At 41.8% G+C, this 22,766-nt stretch overlaps 1 protein-coding gene across 1 annotated transcript in view; it reads left to right on the plus strand.

Moving 5' to 3' along the window:
• Nucleotides 1-18,765, plus strand: part of FAM20C (FAM20C golgi associated secretory pathway kinase) — a 57,693-nt gene extending 38,928 nt beyond the window's left edge. The window contains exons 5-11 of the mRNA XM_071760348.1: nt 7,293-7,385; nt 8,352-8,467; nt 15,507-15,687; nt 16,282-16,391; nt 17,191-17,272; nt 17,354-17,413; nt 17,604-18,765. Of these exons, the coding sequence (XP_071616449.1) occupies nt 7,293-7,385; nt 8,352-8,467; nt 15,507-15,687; nt 16,282-16,391; nt 17,191-17,272; nt 17,354-17,413; nt 17,604-17,856 (895 nt within the window). The 3' untranslated portion in view covers nt 17,857-18,765. The remainder of the gene's footprint in view (nt 1-7,292; nt 7,386-8,351; nt 8,468-15,506; nt 15,688-16,281; nt 16,392-17,190; nt 17,273-17,353; nt 17,414-17,603) is intronic.
• Nucleotides 18,766-22,766: the final 4,001 nt, after the last annotated feature.

The following is a 22,766-nucleotide window of genomic DNA, read 5'->3' on the forward strand; positions in this document are numbered from 1 at the left end:
CTTACTAGGCAGAGCTGGAAGTAATATTCTGAATTGCTGAGGGAAATTTTCCTACTTGATCAAACTCTTATGTGTTTTGCGCTGATCAAAGATTCTCTTCATGTCTTATGTATCTGAGAGCACGAAAGAATGAATGAGAAAAGGAGCTCTTCTTGTGCTGGGAGACAATGAAATGATGATCGGTGAGATTATGCCTTGACATTACTGTCAGCACAATGTCAGTGAAGACAGCAGTATAGGGAGGGTGCATTTTGAGATAATAATACCAAATCCAGATCACTAGAAAGAACAGAAAAACCCCAAATGCCCCCAAAGCCCAAAATTTCCAAGAGGAAAATGTCTGGGCTTATTATTTTTTTTTATATTGTAGTGGAGAATAAAATGAATCTTTCATGTACTTGGATCATATTAATTACTCTGATTATTCAACCCTTCTTAACCTATCTGCTTATGTAGTCAGGAGTGGTAACTCATGTTTTGCTCAGGTGCAAATCTGGTTTTATTTATATATACATATATGTGCATAAGTACATATTGCTACATCTCATGCATGGAATGCTATGAACCTTTCCCTGCTTCTGCTGCAAGCAAAGGATGGGTTTTGCACAACTGTTTCAGAAACACTGATCCATGTAGAGGAATCTGAGGTTGTTTCATTGCATTCTAGAAACAGTGCTGATTTAAAGGGGAAAGCCTAAAGTAGGTTTTCAAGATTCAAGACATTGGGTTAGTTGTGCATTTAGTGAAATAAAAAAAAAAATTAACAGTGCTTCATAAAGAAGGGGCCTCTGAGCTGAGGAATCTGAAGTCTAAAGGCATTGAGATTTAATTCCCAGGTGTGGCTTGAGGATGCTCTTTCCAGGAATGGGAGCCAGTTGTTCTGGCATGTCTGTCATATGTATTCCTTCTTCAGAAAGGCACTCAGATCAACTGAAGCAAGTCTTATTGTGATGGTTTTGCTTTGATTGTGTTCCAAGGAAGAAAAGCAAGAGTGGAAATCACCAGAAGAGTAAGGCCATCAGATGGGGACAAGGAGGAGAGGGCTGTGGCCATGGGGTTGTGAAAGGACATTTTGAAGATCATGTTATAGCAACGTCTGTCAAGAATGGTTTAGGTCTGGCTGATCTCACCCTGAAGGCAGGGAAAGGGTTAGGTGACCTCCTGAGCCTTTTTTTCTTTGACTCCACAACTGGAAATGGAAAGAAAATCCACCTTAATAACTATTTCCCTGTGAATTTTCTCTTCCTTCCCTCTCCCCCCCCCCCCATCCTCCTGTGCCAGGTAACAATATATTTATATTATAAATGCTCTTTTGAGAGCTTCTTGTCATTCTCTGCATCAGAAGTTTATGATTTATATTGAGCTAACTGGTCCTTGAGCATGTGCTGTTGTCAAACCCTCTTCAGCTGCTCAGAATAAAAGCACTCCGGGGCTGGCATGCCATGGCATGATCTTGGTATTTATCCTTTTGGCAGTTTGCTAATTATTCCTATTGCTATCATATCCCAGTGCGAATTTCTGTCTTCCTGCCACAGTAAATACTCTCATTTTTCCTAGCTGCAGAACTGCTAGTTAAACAGAAGCCTGAACATCCTGCAGAGGCCCATATTGTCATTTGGATGATAGCAATGAAACAGGCCAAACATCCTTTCTGTACCACTTAAATAGGATGTCTTTGCATTCCTGAATTGGCCGCTTTTTTTCTGGACCATATTCTGCTCTTGTAAGCAGCTCATATCATTCCTGGGAGTGCTCTTTGTAGCAGAACATTTTGATAAAGCCAAAGCCATCAGCTGCCAAGACTCCATAAGGAGTCAGAAATAAGCACCAGGTATCCACTGCTGTAGCTGTAGATGCATTAGCAATATCATTTATCTTCCTAAGGACTTACTAAGCCACTAAAATGTATTATAAAATTAAGTGGCATTTTTTCCACCTGTTCTAACTGGTGCCAAACCACATAGAAAGCCCTCCCGGATGATAGAACTGCATGCAAAATCTAAGTACCCTCCTAAGGAGTGCAGCTGACTCAGAGACATTGATTTTTTTTTCCACGAGCTGCCTCCTTCACTTAGAATAATAAGCTTTAGATTATCTCAGGGCACTCTAGATCCCACTGCTGCACAATCCAATTTGACATAAGCGTTGCAGGGGGTGTGGGGAGGAAGAAAATCTTTCAAGCAGACACTGGACTTTCATTCTGAGTTTTCCACTAGTACAGAGATGAAGTTCGTAGGCAAGGGCTGGGGAGATTTCGTGCCTGTCTGTGTTGGAAGAAAGGATCTCTGGACTTGATGGAGTGTCTGTCCTTGGGTTGCTTGCCCGAGCAAGGGGCGCCCCACCGTGGTGCTTCCAAGTGCAAGAGGTCCCCAAGTCCCTCCTAGGCCACAAAGTAATTGAAACAGAAGCAAATTGCTGAGTGGAAGCCTTTTAGTCTTGCATTAACTCTATTTTATCATTTAGGTGATACTGTATATTAACTGTTGAGCCTGCAACTCGGCTCCAGGACAGGTATTTAAACACCTTCAGTACCCCAGAAGAGAGGAAAGCTGCTCTTCAAAAGAGGAGACTAGAAACCTATAGCTGTGGATAGATAATCTCCAGTTAACTGCTCCAAGAGCCAAATTACTCTCTTATCAATGTTAGCCATGTCCCTGCCAATGCAATTACAACACCTCACTGTCTTGTTACTTTTCTTAGTGATTTCGCTGCTGCTGCCTTTCCCTGGCCTGAGAGGGTCAGGGTTTCCATCTGCAAAATGCTCTAACACAAACAAACCCACTCCCTGCTGTGGCAAATCTCCTTGTTGTGATCCATAATCATCCCTAATCCCTGTGGCTGATGCCCCTGATTATGTGTCAGAAGAGGAGTGCAAAGCATTTACAAGGGGCTGTTCTCAAATCAGGGACACGTCCTTCGATTAGTTAAGGTACACAGGGGTGACACAAAAGGTGGCTCTGAAATGTCTCTGGGCTGCAGCACAGAAAGACAGCGTGTGTCTGTCAGGATCACACTTGACTCTGATTGGGCTGTTTGCCCTATTTTCTAGCTTTTTGGCAGCTGTACAGATAATAGGACCCCTCCAGAGCAGAGGAAGTCTGGCACTGAGGCAGGATTCTTTCGAGTAATACATGGCCCTGGTGGGTATTAATCCTGATAATTTAGGCAGGTGCATGCAAATGATCTGGGAAACTAAATATAGATTTACATGTTAAAGGTGTAGTTTTCTAAAATGCTGGAGAGTCTGCAGAGCCTGCAGTCCCACTGTGGTGATGAGGTTCCTGAATGGCAAGAAAAAATATCTACTAATGCTGGGTTTTGGGTATCAACTAATTGGCCAAAAAAATAATTTACAGAAACATTTGAGAAAAGCTTTTGTCTTTGCAATTATTTTTGCATGCAAATCACTTTTTTCAAATACTACTGAACACCAAGACATGTACCAACCATAGCTAGGATGGAGCTGACTCACCACATTTCTTCCTGTCTCTGTTCATTTATCAAAGTAGCTTTATTTCTTTTATTTGTAATCATGACTTGTTTTTCTAGCCACCAGATCAGATTATAGTTGCATCTCATCTTGTGTCAATACAAATGTGTCCCTGTCCTGTTTAAAATTATGCTTTACTTCCAATATTTTCTCTGAATTGTGCCATGGCAGGGAAATTTTCACGGGCTTTGATTTCCCCTTTAGTTCTTATTTCTCCTCTACTCGTGTTTCTGTGCTGATTTGTCTTTTCCTCATGCTGTAATTGGTCTGGTGCCACTGTGTAATTTTTAACTGTGTGCACTATCAACAGACTTCCATCTGTCTCTCCTCCAGAGCTTCCCAGCCTGCCATTATAAATATCTGCCAAATCCTTCTCCAAAGAGAGGATCACCAGATTCCAACTGTTTGCAAAATAAGAGCTGCTGCCAGAAATCCTCTCCCACCGTCTGCAACCTGTGCAGAACATGTTCCCAGCACCTTGTGAGATGTTTCTGTTGGAGTAGAGGAGCTCTGCCCATGGCTGTAATTTATTTTCCCTCCTTCTACAGAGGGCTCAGCATATTGATTGGTTTTCTCAAATAGCTCTTTATGTCTGTCATTTTATTAGAAAATAAATTTCAATAGTCATCAGGTAATAAAACCAAAATAACTTGAGCTCTGGGGTTGGTTTTTTTTTTCCCCTTCTAAAAGCAATTCTGATTTCAAACATGCTGTGGGATGGGTCAGGTCCAGTGTTGTTTTGTAAGATACTTTACTTGACCTGGAAGGGACTCAGAGTTCATGCCCCTTTCCCAGCCTGTCACGTAGAGACTGAGTGCCAGTTACCACCATCCAAAGCCACAGTCACTGCTAAGATTTGCTGACTCTACATCTGAAAGCAGAGTTTGATCTTCCACCTCTCTATGTATGTACATCAGAACAGATCATTAGCACAGACAGACTTAGCACCAAGCCAGGAAATGCAGTGATTAGACTGTGCATGCCAAAATTAGCAGCTTTTAAAATGTGAATAAAATAATGTAGAAAAACATCTGGATAAAGTAAAAGTACAGATTACGAGGTAGGTGCCCTTTTAACACTGTTTAAGCAATTCTCATCAGTCCATTTATTCCATCAATTCCAAGCTGTGTTAGGCTCATGTGGCTTTTTAAATTCAGTTATGTACCTTAGGGTATGATCATTGCACATGTTTTGTGTTTGAGGTTGTATGGCAGCTTACTGGGGCTGAGGAGTTACTCTTCAGGTGCTGCTTCAGATATGAAATTAGCAATAAATGTAGGTTTGAATAAAATTCTTGCTACCTAAAGTTGGGTCCAAGGAACAAGGTTCCTGTTTGATCTATGGAGTATTGGAATACGTAAGCAAAAAGGACTTTTCAAGGTTATTTCAGGAGAGGGTTTCACATTTGGATCTGCTACACCTTTGAAGCACCAAAGAAACATGGGAGTTTGTTTCATGCTGAATAGCCATGTTCAAAAACCAGTGGTATTTCCATTGTTTAACTTGCCCTGTGGATTTGGTGTTCATATTTGAAGGTTTTAGGACAATCGAGTTATGATTCTAGGAGGCTGCACTACCCCTTAATAATACATTATGACAGGAGAGAAATACCTACAAACAAGTCTATGCCTGCAGGACAGCTGTACTTGCTCCCAAATGAATAATATCTGCAGCCGTTGCCAGGGGTGGGAGGAAGCAAATAGAAAAGTGAAATTAGAGAGACTGGAGTATGGTGGGGATGTCCTGCCTGCCCAGCATGTTGGGCTGGGCTGTGGGGATGGCTGTGCCCACAAGATTGAGATCTAGCCCCTATTTAAGTTGGATTTTCCGGAGAAAGATTTTCTTGTAAAGGAGCAGCCATGATTTGTTTAAAGTCTTAGGGAGATAAAAAGCAGATGGCATTGATTAGCTGATTAGTGATATTTTCTGCAACTTATCAGCTGTGCTGATATGTGTAAAGTTTGCAAAATCATGGGATGAATCTTTCTGCCTTTGATTTGTTGAAGAAATAGGCTACTTTAAAATCTGGAGGGGAGGGAAAGTTAGATACAAATGTGTAATTTTCTGCCCAGCAGAAATATGTTAATCTTTTCCTTTGCATTTATATTCAGGGCTTATTTCTTCATTTTTGAGGGGAATATGCACAACAGGGTGGCAGCTCTCCTAGCTCTTGTCTTGATGACATGGTGTATTGTGTGATGTGCCATAGGTTTCTGGCTCTCCCGTATTTCTCTTTGTGGGTGTGCTCCTTCCTCTCTTGCATTTATTATAGAGACAAAGGAAAATATTATTTTTTACTTTATGCCAAGCTCACATTTAGCTTGTGTCCTTGTGAACTCTTTGCAGCCACAGCAGCAACCTAGCACAACTTCTACCCGGCCTCCTCTGTGACCACTGCTATGACAGTGGTCAGTGCTGTTTTAGCCAGAGCATCACTGGGATGTTGGAGGCCCCTCTGACCTTGAGTTACACTGGACAGAAGTCAAATGTCTTGAAGTTGTCTTTCTGATGGCAACTGTTCATAATTCAGGGTGAGATAGTGTACCTCACCAAGATACTAATATAAAGAAGAAAGTCTGAGAAAAGATATAAGCCTTTCAAACCCTACTGGTTGCATGGCAAAGTCTTCATATAGCCAAAACCCATTAGACTTACCCAGCTTCTCCAGCAATTTGGATACAGGAAAGCTCAAGGGCAGATACCAGTCCTGGTAATCATGGTGGTGGGTTGACACAGCTCCAGGTTCCCAACAAGCCCCATAACTAGGATCCACAGGAAATTCTCTTGAGGTTTGACCTCTGCACCAGGACCCCAAAGCTTTTCATGAGACAAGATCCCAGTGCAGAAGCTGTATTTTAATTGCCAGCAGGTAGCATGGGTGATGCATGAGCTGTCAGCTGGCCACCTCTGACAGTGGGGTATGAAAAGGAACTTTGTTTTCCTCTTCTGAGGAACTGTCCTCCCTTGAAAGATGCTCTGCAGAACAGCTTTGCAGTACTTATCTCCCATTTCAGACTTCAAAATAGGGCATGTTGCAGGTTGAGATGAGGCCCAGACATTGTGATGGTCACTGCTTGAGTTGTGCTCCAGTCAAAAGCCATCAGGAAACTGCCTAAAGTGAGGCAGAGATTTGCTCCTTTATTATATAGAGCTTTCTATTTTCCATGGAGTTTGGTGCTGAAGCTTTAGCCTTTCTATCCCCATCAGAATGACACTTTTTATCTATTCTTGAAGTGAAGAAACAACAAATTCTGAATCCTTGGTGGAACATGGTTTTGTTAATGTTCTTTCCACATGACGTGTGTCGTGGCCGTCAAAGTGCAGTGAACCCATTTCTCCTGAAATGAGAAAAACACATCAGTTTGGGCTCTTAAAAGGAGAACTATATTTTAGATAGGAGCTGCATGGCTGCCAAAGATGAAAGAAAAATGTTACTACTTTTAGAAATTTCATAATTGCAGTTAATGATAATAATTTATGAAATGACATTGTCTCCACTGCTATCACTAATGAAATGTTTGAGAATGATAAACCAGATCTGGTTAAACAGGGCAAATGTCTTGACTGGAACAGCTTTGTGACAGCAGCCTGTGTGCACCAGGCTTGAATTCCTATTTTTTGTTACAGTAGTTTAAACAAGTAGATAAAATGCAGGCTACATGGCAAATAATGCACACAGTTATTTAAAGGCCTTCTATTAAGCAAACAATACTGAACTCCTGAATAACATGCTGATGACTGAGTACTGCTCCTTAGGAATCCTTACCCTTCATTAAAACACTTTCCTTGTTTTTCTTTGCAGACAAACCAGAGAACAAGAAACCCCGCCCGACTTTTTTTATTTCTCAGATTATGAAAGACATAATGCAGAAATAGCAGCATTTCATTTGGACAGGCAAGTAAAATGGATTTGCATTAAAAGAAAAGTGGAAATATTGAGATAAGTTTCTGCACTTGGCCAGCACTGTAACTGAATTTCATTTGAAAAAGGGAAAAATGGAAAAAAGTGGGCAAACGCCATAAATAAAGGGAATGGCAGATGATAAAAGGGTAGATTAGTAATCAGGAAATACTACTGGCTCTGAGAATTAGAAGCCTAGCAGTAAGTAATCCTCAAAAAGAAAGAGAAATTACATTGAGAAGCAGAGAAATGAATTTCCCTTGTGATCTTGAAGTGTGTACAGAGGGGATCCATCTCCCTGGGAATATCTCAAATAATTGTGTTGGAAAACTGGCTCACCTCAGCTGCAGGGCACACAAATCTGAGCTTGAAGATCTGGGAATGCAAATTGTTTGGAGGTATGTGTAATAATGCTGCCTTCTTGCTTGATGGAGGATAAAGGAGGCACAGGGTAGGTTTGCCATTAAGAGCCACCCTGGGTAGATATTTTAAGGATAAGACAAATATTAAGACTGCCAGAAAAAAAAAAATTACAATGAGATGGTGTTTATGGAAAAAAGAAGCTGAAATCACATTCCTCAAGCCCCTTAAAAATCGGTGAGTAAAATGCATGTTACAGCAATCCTGAAGTAGCACAATATCAAAAATAAGTATCCACAGTCTCTTACTTCTGGGATTTTGTGTATTTTCATTTTTTTCATGGAATGATGTGTCCCCATACTCTTCTGTATTTTGCATCTGCTCTGTACCATGCAGGCAAGTCGGAGCTGATCATATTCAGGGTGTATTTTGTAATGTATTATACAAAGGATTATCCAGTTATAGTTGATGGGCTTTTTACTCCTTAAAGACCACAGATAAATGTGCCTTCAGAGTGTAATGAACCTTCCTAAACCCTATCACTATCGTTATATTTTAATCCTTTACATAAACTCTCTTTTTTTTTTTTTTCTCTTCCAGGATCCTGGATTTCCGTCGTGTGCCCCCGGTTGCAGGCAGACTGGTTAACATGACAAGAGAAATAAGAGATGTTACTCGTGACAAGAAACTGTGGAGAACATTTTTCATCTCACCAGGTAGTCTTGGAAATAACACTATATCCTTTCCATGCCGCCAAACACATACTTTAGGGAACGATGTGTAGATTGCTTAATTGCTCAGATGTTTCTAATAGAACTGTCTTCTAGACCTTTGAATAAAAATAAATGTGGAGACACAGCTTACAAAGAAGACTTTATTGTTTTGAATTGAGTGCCTTTTCCCCTTGACAAATTATCCACAGAGACAGGCTTTTATGTTCACAAAAGCAATGTATTCAACAAATGTTTTATGTAGAGCAATTTCTAAAGCAATTTCTTCTGTTATTCTCGTTTTATCCAAAACCTTATTACTTAGCCCATTAGTTATTTAGACTTTTTTTTTTCTCCTGCAATGTGATCCATCACTTCTGATCACTTCTGTTGGTCAGATGCATTTATTTCTTGGTTTTGACTGGTGGACCAAAACCTTATTTTCTCAGAGTCATGTACTTCAGTTTTTATTACAACAGCAATTTGAGAAAAAATCAAGCAAATAAATGTGTAAGATAGCCTGCTTCCAGCCCAGATTCTCCCCTGGGCAGAGGCCAGAGTAGAAGTGACCTGAACTGTTCCAAGTCCTCCTTCTTGCTTTGAGAGCTCACCTCAGAAACCAATACTACTCCCCATCATTCTTCAGTATTTCACAACATCTTGTGGCCCCAGCCACAAATGGAGCTCCACAGAGTGGAAATTTTACAAACAGGGTAAAACCAGACCCTGCTCAGCAGAATACTGGAATAGGTGAAGATGGGCAAAGGGTGGGAGAAAGCGATGGTATCTCTGCTCAGCATCTGGGATGCTGAGATGGAGAAATAAAGGTTCTGAGTTGAAGCACAAAAATATATGCATAGATGTATTCTTAGAGAAAGAATGTATTAGGGAAATGTTCAACTTCAAGCATGTTGCTATGTTCCAGTGAGCTTAACTTATATTTCAGCTGCATGGAAATGTGCTTTGCTGAACTCAGGCTGTGGCTTGTGTAACAGGAAATCTGGAGCAGAAATCTCTGGAGATCTCTCCCTTGGTCTGTGTATGATTGGCCAGAAGCTGTTTATCCCAGATCCCTAAAGTCAAGATCCAAAGGCTTAATTACAGTTTCTCCCAGTGTAACAGTAATTTTTTGCTGTTAGCTAAAATCCAGAGCCCTGTCATTGCGGAGCTTTCTCTCTTAAAATATTTATCACACTTCTGTGATCACCAATAAAGTCATTATCGTGGCTGTTATTTTTAGCTCCATATTTGTGCTCAGCTGTGCAGGACACAGTTGAGCAGACAGCTATTTATTCCAGTAACTTCACTTGTAAAATACATGACATAATTACAGGAGGGTTCATCTTACTCCGTGTTATGAGTGCTCCAGTTTCACATGTACAGTCATGGTGACAGTACATGGTGACAGCACATGGTGACAGTGTTCACCAAACCCAACGTGCAGACATTTCTGCCTGCTCCAGCTAGGTACTTGTGCCTCAGTTCCTTTCTCTCCCTCTCTGCCTACATTTTTTTTGCTTGCTTTTCTTGTAGGCAAACAGTCACATGCAAAAGATGGAAAAAAAAATAAAATCTTGTGACTGTTCGTGTTCACAAGTGCTTTGGCCCATTTGAAATGTAAGCCATTCTACTCCTATTTTAGCAAGGAAGATTAGCAGGTTTTCTTGCTTTTTAGTCTTTCCAGGTTATTTAGCAAGGCTTAGGAGTGAACTTGAGTGATTTCTGAGAATTACAAAACTGTACTCAAGTACTGAGCAGCTTACAGCAGCCAGAGCATGGCAAGGCAGTTGAGGCTGTTGGTTCAGATGAAGATCTTTATCTTGTCATTATGAAATTCCAGACATCCAAGTGACGATCCAACCATAATCCCTTATTCAAATTTATTTAGAGGCCTCAGATAAATTCAATTAAAATATTTGATTAACTGTGAATCAGGCTTTCCTGGAGAACAAAATGCTTAAGGAATTAATTTTTCTTTCAATTTTACATTTCCTAAATCAATATGCTTTGCTTAAATCATGTTGGTTACTTGTCAGAGTTCTCCCCAACAAGTCCCAAGTTTAATTAGTCAGATTCTCATTAACATATACTCAACCTCTCTCTTGTATTTCATACTGACCTTAAGAGGCAAGCATTAATTAATGTTTAATGAAACAGTAACAAAGGTCCGAAATTAGGCATTTGGAAACAAATTCACACATCTGGCAGGCAGCTCAAGCAGCAGATTAAGGGCAGAAAAGGGAAAAGAGGAGGGTGCACGGGGGGGAGCTCCACAGCCTGGGAAGGTGAGGATGGAGAGGGGTCAGGGAGCCTATGGAAAACTTGAAGAGACTGACCTGTCCCCTCGGGCAGAGAAGGAGCACCAAGGTCACTTGGTTTTGAGGGTTTTAACCAGTTTTGAGAAGTGGTTAAAGGCTGGAAAATTGAGGTGTGCCATAGGGATACTTGCAGGAACCAGCCTGTGCACCCCCAGGAAGCTCTGGAGGCTTCCCTGAGGCTCCCTGTGGGGTGGCTGCATCCCTGCATCTTTATCCCCAACAGTGCTCAGTGACAGTGGGGTCATGGGGACACATGAAGTCTGTTGGCCATGTATGGCTCTCTGTGCATTTATATACATCTCTTAAAATTAAACAAGAACTTAATGTAACTGATTTTATACAAAGTTCTTCCCCTGTGCCTGGGAGACCACTGCTTGCAATGGAAACCCTCAGAGGGTAATTATTGATGATGTTCACCCTGTTTTTCCCTGGACCCATGGAGAGATGTATCAGAAGAAACCTCACTCTTGTCCCATGATGGATGGAAATTTGGGTCTGACTCCCAGTCCTTGGAAAGGTGGGAATGGCTGTGAGCAAGCTGGTCAGTCAGTCAGTCCACGCTTTAGGCTGCATTCAGAGAGAAAGCAGATTGCAGAAAAGTGCACTTCCAGGCAGTTTGGACTCAACGTGAGAAATGGAATTAGGTCAGTAATTATTTAAATTAATTTTGCATCCTTTGCAGTAGGGAAGACTGCAGTAGCCCTGCTACTTTTACAAATGAATGGTAATTTGCTAGGAAAAAAGAGACATATTAATGATGTCAGCCTTCATTTTTGAAGTAATTGAGGCAGCAGCTTAAAGAAATCAATGTTACACAGCTAGTAAGCACTATGTTTTTGTTCATATTAACCAGTTCCAAGGGATTATGGATTATTTTTTCCCTCTAAGCGAACAGTAGCAATTCTGAATTAGCTGTTATTTTGAGCAGGTAAAAGAAAAATCTTTTCATGCATTTCTTTAGTAAATATTCAGGATGCTTTCCAGTACTCCAATTGCACAGGCTTCTATTAACAGTCCTGTATTAACAGTCATGCAAATCTCAGTAAAAGAATTGCTCTGGCAAGCAGTGTGCTTTAAGGTATCTCCACTTGTTCCTTTTCTTCCTGAGATGAATTATTGTTCAGTTATCAGGACTATGCACAGAAAATGTGCAGATCCACAGATACTCTGGCTCTTAACTGTTGTAATTAGTTGGAGTTTTGATATCCAGACTATGATTTTTGTGTGGTTTTCATTACAAATCATATCTATTCATCCTCAGATAATGAAAATCAGACATTTGCAACACTGCTTGGGATTGATTCTCTTGCCTCTAGTGCTTTGGGGCAGCAATTCTGGTTTTCAATGAAGAAGGGAGTTTGCATGTTGCAAATTTGCAGCATTTGAACATTTCAACCTGTATAAACATCCCTCCCTGTCTGGTTTGCCAGCACAGCTGCTGTTGCTGTTGCTGCCCACTCTGCAGGAGCACAAATTTCTGACAGTTGTTTCTTTGGCAGGTGTGCTTAGGGAGAGGGATCTGTACAGAAACACCTGGATCTTATGAGACAGGAACATATGGCCTGGGCAGTTTTAATGAGAGGAGAAGGACCACACTCCAATTAGACTTTCTCCCCTTTCCCTCAGATTTTTGCTTTCTGAAGGCCAAACTCTGCTCTGAGCATGGGATTGCTGGCAAAGCCCTGAGCTCATGTCTCTAGCTGGAATTTCACCCTCAGCCTGCTGAGCAGAATGTGGGTCACCTACTTAGGTTTCAAAGAGCCTTGCTACTGCACCTTGAAGTCTGAAATGAGAACTGTTCTCTATATTTGGTACTTTTTTTTTTTTTTTCCCCTTTGTTTTTAAAGAAATCTTAAAAATTAATGTTTCCCCAGATAATTCAGGCAGCTTCATCTCACTGCCTCCATGTAAGAACTAGGGTAGGCATATCAGGATGTCTATTTTGTATCAATCAAAGCAGTTCATTTCTTTAATAGTCACTTGAGATACATTGTCCTTCCACCTCCACTACCCCCAGAAATCAGGCAGGAGCCATGGAGAGCAAGTCCCCCAGGTCTGAGCCCACAGGGAGAAGAGAAGCTGGCAGAGAAAGCTTTGCCACTGAAAGTCACTTTTCCTTGAGAAACACACTTGTGGTTCTATCCTGCCATTTCTTGGAGGACTGGACTCCTGTTGGGGGCAATGAGGGCTCTCTGGGAAAAGCAGTAGCTGGAGGAGCACAGGGGGAGCAGGGATGAAGGGCCCAGCATGGTGCAGGCAGCACACGTGCTGGCTGTGTCACTGCAGCAGCAAATGCCATCACTGCCATAACCCCTGAGCTTTCCTGAAGATTTGTCTGGATACAAATGTGTGATTACTGTCAAATGATTAGTCCCAGTTGCTTTCGTTGACAATACAGAGCAGGGTTTCATTGTTCCCAAAGTTAAATTCAGAAGCAAACTATTAAACACAGTATTTATCTTCCCACTGTGCAAAATGCTGTGTTTAATATAATTCCTGTTTTGAAAGGTCAGATTTACATAGTGAGCAGCAGAGGCTGCCATAGCATGGGAAAGGCTTCACTGGCCCTTTTGCTGTCTACAAAGCAGTTACAGAGGCAGATAACCCAGCATCAGCTTCCCCCTGCCAAGTGGAAGTCAGGTCATAGAAACCCTGATAAATTGTCTCAGATAAATCTGCATAGGTCCCCTGCTTTCCCAGAGGAACAGGTGATGCTGGCACAGCTGACTTGAAGCACAAACTCACTGCACCTTCAGATGGTTGGAAACAGAGCCCCTGGGTGCAGTGCAGGGGTGCAACTTCCCTCCCAGGTTGCAGGCACCCAGGACACCAGGGATCCCTTTGCATCTCCTAACCCTGTGCCAGCCTGCAGCAAACAGCATTGGTACCTGATTTCTTGTAAATCATCCCATGTGGCAGCCCTTGGCCCCTAGAAATACTTTGTCTGCAATAAGATTTTTTTAAGGGTATAAATGACAGATATTTTCCCCAAGTTTTTATTGGCTGAGAGTATCCCAAAGTTCCTAATGGCTCAGCATGGTGCTCTTGCTTGCAGACCTTCTGCAGCTGGCAGAGCTCCCTACAGATGCTTGGACAACTCTTCCCTTGCATCCTGAATTATGGAAGAGGTTCACAGGGAGGCATGAAACTGGTATGAGCCAACAGTGTGACTGTACATATACAGTCTGTAAATATGGGTTGGAGTCCTTCCTGAGCACAGGTAGATGGCTGCCACTAATGGGTCAGTCACAACAGAGGGTCCAGGGAAAAGTAATCACAAGCTAAAGGAGAAACCTGATAGCCATCAGTAGAGGCTTGGAAATGAAGAGCTGAGCCTTATGATGTGATTCCAAGGTTAGCATTTGGCCTCAGATAATACAGTTATTTAATGCAATCAAAAATATTCTGGGACCTTGTTACTCTTCCACATTCTTCTTCTCCTTCCCCAGCTTCAGCCTCTTGCTCTGTTACTCCCTCCCTCCTGTTACTTCTGTAGCACCAGGACCAGTGCTCCCTGTCCTCTTGACTCAGCATCTCCCTTGCATTGCCCACCAGCACTGCACCAGCTCTGCCAGGCACTTTGCCAACCATGGGATGGGTCTGGACCAAGGGAACATCACGGTGATGTGATGAGATACATCTCATTATGCTGTGATGAAAACCCACTAACTTACCTTTCCAAGCTGCCTGGTCTTCTGTGGCAGACAGAAAATCACTTCCCTCTCTTTGCCGGCCCTTCCTGATTTGTTTATACTGATCCAAAGGGAGAGTGGCTCAGAAGGAGTATTTGAATTTAGAGGCCTTGAGGGGAATCAGGAAGCAATGGGACTTCTCAGCTTCATTCATTACCATAAGGAAAGGGCAGTCTTCTCCTAACTACATTTTATGTGCATAAAGCAATGTCAAAAGAGTTGTAGCACACCAACAAGATCACCAGCACTGCACTCCTGTTCTTGTTCACAGTCCAATCCTGGTGGAGTTTGGGAATGAGCTGCTCTTTCCCACCACCAGTGAATTCTTGTGGGAAGTGGGTTCCTGTAAAGAGGTGGGCGTTCCTCTTAGTACAGAAATATGTGGTGGCAGCTTTTGGGGGGGTGTTAACGTAACACACACTCCAAAACCTGCTGCAGGCTCTTTTTGTGGAGTTGTTGGAGTAACCTGATGTGTGAAGAAAGAAATCCAAGTTTGGGATGCGTGCTGGCAGAGTTACATCTGTGCTATTTCCACCTTCCACACACACCCCCACATGAATTTTTCTGGTAAATAATTCTCATTAGTAAAACTGACAGCTCTTCTCATAGCAGCAATTCAATGAATGAAATGTTGTCTGTTCCTAAAGAAGTGAGCCAAGATTTTGAAAGGTGACTTAATTTTGAACACGTGCCACTTGTTAGCTGTGGGATTTGGGGTTCCAGCCTGACATTACAAATACATCCCAAAGGATGTATCAGTCAGGGAAAATGAAAGAAGAAAGGAAAGGATTTTTAAAAATAACGAAATCTGGGTTTTTTGAAATATAAATAGACTGGAAATAGTCACAGCACAGGGCGTGATCTCAGCCACCAAAAATAATGTCTTTCTAGTGGTTTCAGTGGAAGAAAACTATGTGTGGTAATTGGGTTTTGGGTCTAAGATTTATTTCTGCTCATACATCCATCAGTGCTTTTATGAATTCTTCAACTGTAATTTAAGGGTAGGTTTTAAAACTCTTTTCCTTCATTTGCCAGCCAACAACATCTGCTTCTACGGGGAATGCTCCTATTACTGCTCAACAGAGCACGCCCTGTGTGGAAAACCAGATCAGATCGAAGGGTCCCTGGCTGCTTTCCTGCCTGATTTGTCCTTAGCTAAAAGGAAAACCTGGAGAAACCCTTGGAGACGTTCCTACCACAAGCGCAAGAAAGCAGAGTGAGTAGTGGTGAGCACGGGGTTCACCATGTGCCAAGGCCAAAGCTGCAGTCACAGTGCTGCAGTTACTGCCCTTGCCTGATCCAAAGCATTGAGGCTTAGGAGAGCATCTGCATTTCTTCAACGGGTCCAGCTCCTGGGAAGGGACTCACACTTGCAAGGAGCTCCAGCTGATGGTCCTGAACCTGAAAGGACCTCCAGTGGCATAATTCCCTCGTGGGACAGACACATCCCGTGGCTTTGACAGGATGCAACTGGACCTGTCTAAGTCTTATCAGAGGAAGAAAGATTCACTGCAGCCCTAAACAAGCCTCAGATGTTTTCATCATATGACTGATGGTGCAGCTGGTCTCCTAAATCTTGAAGCCTTTAGACAGATAGTTTTCAATCTTGTGATTTTCTTCCTTTTTCATCAGTCACAATCTTTGTCCATTGCCTGCCTTACTGAAAGCAGCCTGAAGAATTTCCTGCCTCTACCTGACCCTGCCCTCAATCAATCATGATACAACTTGATCTTTGCAAAATAACTTTTTTTTTTAAATACTCGGTAAGCTTTGTATGTCACATAAAATATCAAAATATTGGCTTTTCCAGATGGGAAGTTGATCCAGATTATTGTGAAGAGGTTAAACAAACACCCCCATACGACAGTGGGACCAGAATTCTGGATATAATGGATATGACAGTTTTTGATTTCCTAATGGGTATGTTTCATCTCTTTCAAAAATTAAATGCAACATTTAATTAGAATAAGATCCATTTCTTTCTACGTTGCTCTGCACAGCTCAGCAGTTTGCTAAAGCATAGTTGAAGCTGCATTTAGTGTATGTGCTGTTCTAGATGATTATGAGAAAATGCAGATTTGCATGGTTATGTATTCCCATCAGTGCAGATTAAAGGAACAAAGATGTTCTGAAGTGCAGAGTGATGATGAATGTGGGTCAGCCCAGTCTCCTTCACAACAGCCAAGAGCTTTACAGTTTGCTTTAGTGAGTGCTTTACCATTGTAACGTGTGGCTCCTGGGTGCACATGCAAGAGCTGCTCATTATTGGCACATGGTTTTCAGCCTGCAGTAGTATTCACTACTGGCTGCTCTTTGCACTGTCAGGGGGAAAAAAAAAAAAGAAAAAAGAGGTGTTGCTTTGTCCTGGAGGCAATTGTAATATTTATCAGGAAGTGGTTTTGGGGTTGTTTTTTTTCGTGTGGCCTGATTAGAATAAAATAATAATTAACAAGCTGGTAATAGTGACCTATTCCAGGCCTGCTCACTGGTCAACACTGAGACATTCTCCTATGAAAGCTCTTCTGGTACAACTAATGTACCTGCAAGGTGCCAGCAGACAGACTGATCCTCAGACACATGCCAGCTACATCCCATGTACAGATCCATGTCTGGGCAATGCAGGAAGTCTTGCTGAACTGTAGGTTTCATGTTGGCCTGAGCTGCAGGCTCAGCAGCAAGCCAGACTGAGAAGTCTTTTTTCTCTTTTTTTCCCCCATAGGTAACATGGATCGACATCACTACGAAACCTTTGAGAAGTTTGGAAATGAAACATTTATTATCCACTTAGACAATGGAAGAGGGTAAATACCTTTCCTAATCTTTTGGGGAAGGAAAAAAAAAGTCTTTACAACACTCATGTTCTTACTCTTATCTTTAAATAGGTTTGGAAAATATTCCCACGACGAACTTTCCATATTGGTGCCTTTAAACCAGTGCTGCAGGTATGGTTCCCCTCTGGAGTTGTCTCCCATTTTACACAGTTGTATCCAGCTATGCCTGCTTCTCACTTCAGGTCACACAATAAGATTTTTATGTAATTATGGCTATGCTGGCTATCAGCTTTTTAGTCTTGTCAAGAGCAATAGCGATGAAAATACTGATTTACATTTTTTTTTCTCCTTTTTCTCTTAGAATCAGGAAGTCTACCTATCTGCGATTGCAGTTGTTGGCCAAGGAGGAATACAAGCTCAGTCTCTTGATGAAGGAATCTTTACTAAAAGATAAAATAGCTCCTGTTCTCTACCAGCCTCACTTGGAGGCGATGGACAGGCGGCTGCGGATTGTCCTCAAGGCTGTTAGTGACTGTATAGAAAAGGATGGTTATGACAATGTCATTGAAAATGACTTTCACACTGATGTTAACACTGTTACGACCGAGAGGTAGTGAAATGGCAAGACCACGTTTTTACCAGCCAAGTAAAGAAGATTCAAAGAGGAGAAAAATAAATTAAAAAAAAAAAGTCTTGCAAAAGACTGTATATGCCACTTCGTGAATTCAATGAATTCAGAAATGAAATGTAACTGTTCCCAAAGTAGGTAATGTGTAGACTCTGCAAAGAATTAGTTCAATAAGAAAAATAAGTCTAATGTGATGCTTTTCATTAGTTCCTAAAGAGAGATTATGGAAAGACTCAGAAAATACTCAGATCATTGACAGACGACAGTCTGATAGCAAACCACCTCCTGTCCTTTTTGTATAGAAAGGAGGCCTTTACTTAATATTTTGTATTTATATATGGTATATCTATGAAAACCCAGACCTACCTACCAAATTTAACTAAGAGGGATGGCATAGTTTTGTGACTCACACTTTAATTTGTGGTGACAGTCCACTTAGTATTTTGTTTTAACCCTTTAAGTGCTCTAATCCACTGTATCTTATTTAAATTGAATGCTTTCCCCCCCCCCAGCTACTCAGCATTTAAAGGGTTAAGGCATTATGAACTTTTAAAGGCAAATAATAATAATTATTATTATAATAATAAATACAGTGGTTACCAGAAGGGAATTTCACTAATTGTGCATTGACAGGAATACTTGAATGTTGGTTTTACAAAGTGATGTAAAATGACAAGTTGTACTATTTGTCCATAAGGAGGTGGCAGCTCTTATCTTTCTAGACTATCATAGCCGAGCTGCTACTTTTCAACTTTGCTTTTGATAGTTTTGTGTAAATATATACATATATGGGTAAAAAGCTGCTTTCAAGCAGCTCTAGGCTTACTTTTGCAGCATTTTTGTGGAATTGTTTGCAACGTGGTAAAAGTGCAATAAAGATATGGCAAAATGTGTAGCCATTGTGTCTGAACAGACTCATTTTTCACTTGAAATCTGGTTCAGAGCCAAAGCTGGGCACACCAGCCAAGCATTTCAGAAGAGGTTGTTTAAATTATCAGCCCCTTTTGTAGCAACAGCCAACTGAGCTAAAACAGGGAATTGGTGATTAATATGCCCAACAACTCTGATAAGGACTGTGGTGTTGAAAAATGCTAATCTTACATATAAAAGCATATTCCTTGTTTGGACTCTCATTTCAGCATCCCTTCCTCTTGAAATTATAGCTGTAGAAACAAGCTGTAGAGCAACACCTCTAAAAGATTAGGGCTTGATGCACTGCCCAGAGGATTTAAACACATCAGTTCCTCTGCCTGGCATAGCAAAAGCCTTTGCACAACCCAGAAAACCTCAGCTGAAATTATCTAGAAATATGGTACTCTGAACCAAAGAGATTTGAATCATTTACAGCTGAGTTCACGTAATATGTGTGGAGACTTTCAAGCCAAAAGCAAGCTGTAAATTGAACAAGTAGCTGTATTAGACCTGTGAAAACATGGTGTGGTACAGAAGGAATCTCTCATCACTCCTTTGGGTGGAAGAGAGAATTTAGGACAATATTCATCACAGCTATAATTCAAAGCTGTCATTTGTTTCATTTTATGTCTTTCTTCCCAAGGATTTATAAACATATAGTTTAAAAGACTGTAGCCAGATAGACTAAAACGTAGGCATTTCAACAGATCAACTTATGAATGAGAGAAAGACCTGCTCTATAGTCTCATTCACTTTTAGGTTGATGTATTACCACTAAAAACATGTCCTGCACTGTTTCACTGCCCAGTCAGATTCCCCTGACTCACACATACATGGCATTCAGAACATCTCAGGTTACAGAAGTGTCCATGAACTTGGAAAACTTCTCAGCTACCCCATGGCTTTTTTTCCTTCTCTTAGACCCACCTGCTCCAGCAAAGATGCCTCTAATGCAGCACTTGCACTGCAGCTCTCTCCCTGGTAGCTAAGAAGCCTAAACCAGGATTTTTAAAAGGTGAAATGGTTGATAATACTCTTGCTTTATCCTAAATGCCTGGCTGTGGTTTTCCTGCAGGTGCAGTTTGTTCGCATGCTGAGATTGTGCCAGGAGAGCAGACAGGGGCTGGAAAATCACCTCCCTGATACAGCTCTGCTTTTTGCCTCTGGGCTGAGGTCATCCCAGGGATCTGGAGCTACAAACCTGGTTTTCCCTTGGAAAGCAGCACTTGGCAGCCTTTTGGCTCAGAGAGGAGCAGATACAGCAAAGGTCTTTGTTCTTTAGAAGTTGGGTTGTAGGTCAGGAATTCTGGCAGGAGGGCTCAAGCTGAAAGTCTCTGCAGAAAGCTGCTCATGATGTCAGGGATATAAACTCACTGTTTTAAACCTGATTCTGAATTTCTATAGGCAGGATTAGTAGTGTTTCTATAGAATAATTAACTAAAGGTCACTCATCCTTGCCATATTGTAACCAGCTCTGTAGGGTCTTCAGTTTCCTTCCTTTCCTGAACTTTGATGCTGCCTCTTACGAGCTCTCTGCTGCAGCTTTCTAGACAGATAAAAATTCTTGTTTCCAGTCATGAGTTGGAAGGACAAAAAAGCTGAAGGGAGGAGTCTCTTTTGGGATGAAACATGCAAGGATCTTGGAAGAAGGGAGATATTGGCTAAGAAGCTGGGAATAGTTTCCTTTGTGCTTTCTGATGAGAAACTGGGGTGAATCAACCCCAGCCCAGCAGTGCAAACCCAAATAAGGGGAAGGGTGCTCAGGCTGTGCTTGGCAACAGCTGAGCTCAGACCTTGTGTGTGGCTGGGGGAGCTGAGGACCCAGGACTGACCTGGGGGTTATTGCAAGAACTGGAATGGCCAAAACAAGCTGAGATTTGCTTTTTTGCATCTCCCAGGACACTCGGGTGTGTTTGCATTCACACTGCCAGGTAGCTAGAGCCTTGACTCATGTTTCTTTTCTTGGTGTTTGGGAAGGGAGAAGATTTATTGCCTTGTTCCTATATAAGTTTTCTATGTGGGCAGGGGTGAGTGGGCATGATGGGAAGCTGGAGCAGGGAAGTTGCTCTGATTTTCAGCTCCTGGGGCTAACACAGCCTTGAGAAGAGCTCTGTACAGCCCAGGGAGGGGCAAACCTCCACTTTTTTGGTGCATCAGCATTGCTCCAGTGCAGAAAATTTTCTCTGCTGAAAACCTCGTGAGTTTTTGAGAGTCTTTAGGGAAAGGGTGTTGCTCTCCTGAAGTGAGATGCATCCTTCTACAGGGAGCGAGGGCAGCAGTGAGGGCTTTCTGAGCTGTCTCAGCAGCAGGAATGGTTTAAGGGTGCCTTTGCACATGGATAGCTTGTTTTGTGGGGGCTGTTTTAGGGCAGACACCATGGGTTTGATGTGCAGGGGTTGTGCACTCTGGCACACATATGTGACAGCAGATTACCAGTGTGGGAGAGGATGGCTCTGAAAGGGCTGTCGTTGTGCATTAGGTTGGTAATCCATGAAGCAAGGAGGATTAGCATGACACAGTGTAATGTCTCTTTAGGAGTCCTACATATCTACCAGACAAAAAGATTCACTCTAAGAAGACAAATAAATGTCAGAAACCAATTGGTTTGTCTCCGAATCTCAAAAAGGGGTGCAACAACAGTGCTAGGCAATAACATAGCAAGGAATCTGCAGTCTGTGAGGGGCAGAATGTTTTCAGCACAATAAATATAGTATGCACAATAAAAAAACGGATAAAAATAGCTATACTTCTAGAAGCACCTAATTACAACTCTACCTGACAGCTTAGAGTGGCATCCTGTGTACTCCTGAGTAATTCCCATGAGAGCCTCATTTTGTTTTGCTGTTTTTCTTTTTTTTTAAGCATCAAAGGAAGTTCACACAAACTAAAAAAAAAAAAAAAAAAAAAAGAAAAAAGAAAAAAGAAAAAAGAAAAAAGAAAAAAGAAAAAAGAAAAGAGAAAAAAGAAAAAAGAAAAAAGAAAAAAGAAAAAAGAAAAAAGAAAAAAGAAAAAAGAAAAAAGAAAAAAGAAAAAAGAAAAAAGAAAAAAGAAATCCCCACTCTCATTGTTTGCTTTGGATATCACTGTTGTGATCAGCAGCAGTGGGCAGAGCCCGTGCTGGGTGTACAAGCTGCAAGCCTGAAGGAGATTGTAATGTAAGCAACAGCAAGGAGGGAGGGAGGAGGGACCCTGGGATTTCAGCCTGGCTGTTGCCTTAGGGTGCTGCACAGAAAATGAACTTGTCTTATGTGAGTGTTAGAGAAGTGCCCAAAGGGTACTCAGGTTCTTGCCCGTGGGTCTGCACATGGTACCTGTAGGGCTGAGGGCAGTGCCCTGATCTCTCCCATCCCTGCACTGTCTGTCCCCTCAACTCATCCAGACACCACCTGGAGTGTGTCCCTGGATCAAGGCTTTTGTGGCCCCAGCCTTGCTTCAGGTTGGAGCTGGACATACACTTGATAATTTGCATCTTGAGGGAGCAAACTTTCTTCTAGTACTGAATATTTGAGCACAAAATTCCTTTTTCAGAAAATATTCCAGGTATTAGTATGGACTGTCTTGGCAGTGGTTGTTTACTAAAATATCTGGGACTCAATATGTAGAAAACATGCACAAGGAAGATTCTTTTTAAGCTGTAAATGGACAGTTTGAGCGGAATGTGGAGTTTCCTGGGACAAGTTCTGACATGGAATTTCAAGTTATTACCATTTACAAGCTGCTGGATTTACTGAGAATATTTTATGCTAAAGTGATTCTCAGGTAGCCTCCAGCCTTAACTCAGTCTGTGACCAGATCAAACTGAATTATCTGCTTGCTTCTACATTTGCATTAGGGAAGTACCAGTCCAAAGCTGTTGGGGGTTCTTGAAAAACAAATTAAAAGCAATTCCATTTGGTGGGTCAAAAGACCTGAGAGCTGAGGTCAGCCCAGCTCTGGTCATGTGTGAAAATGAAGCATAAGAAAAAAGCAGGCTGTGAATTTGGC

This window comes from Heliangelus exortis, chromosome 17, assembly GCF_036169615.1.
Source record: "Heliangelus exortis chromosome 17, bHelExo1.hap1, whole genome shotgun sequence".
NCBI lineage: Eukaryota > Metazoa > Chordata > Aves > Apodiformes > Trochilidae > Heliangelus > Heliangelus exortis.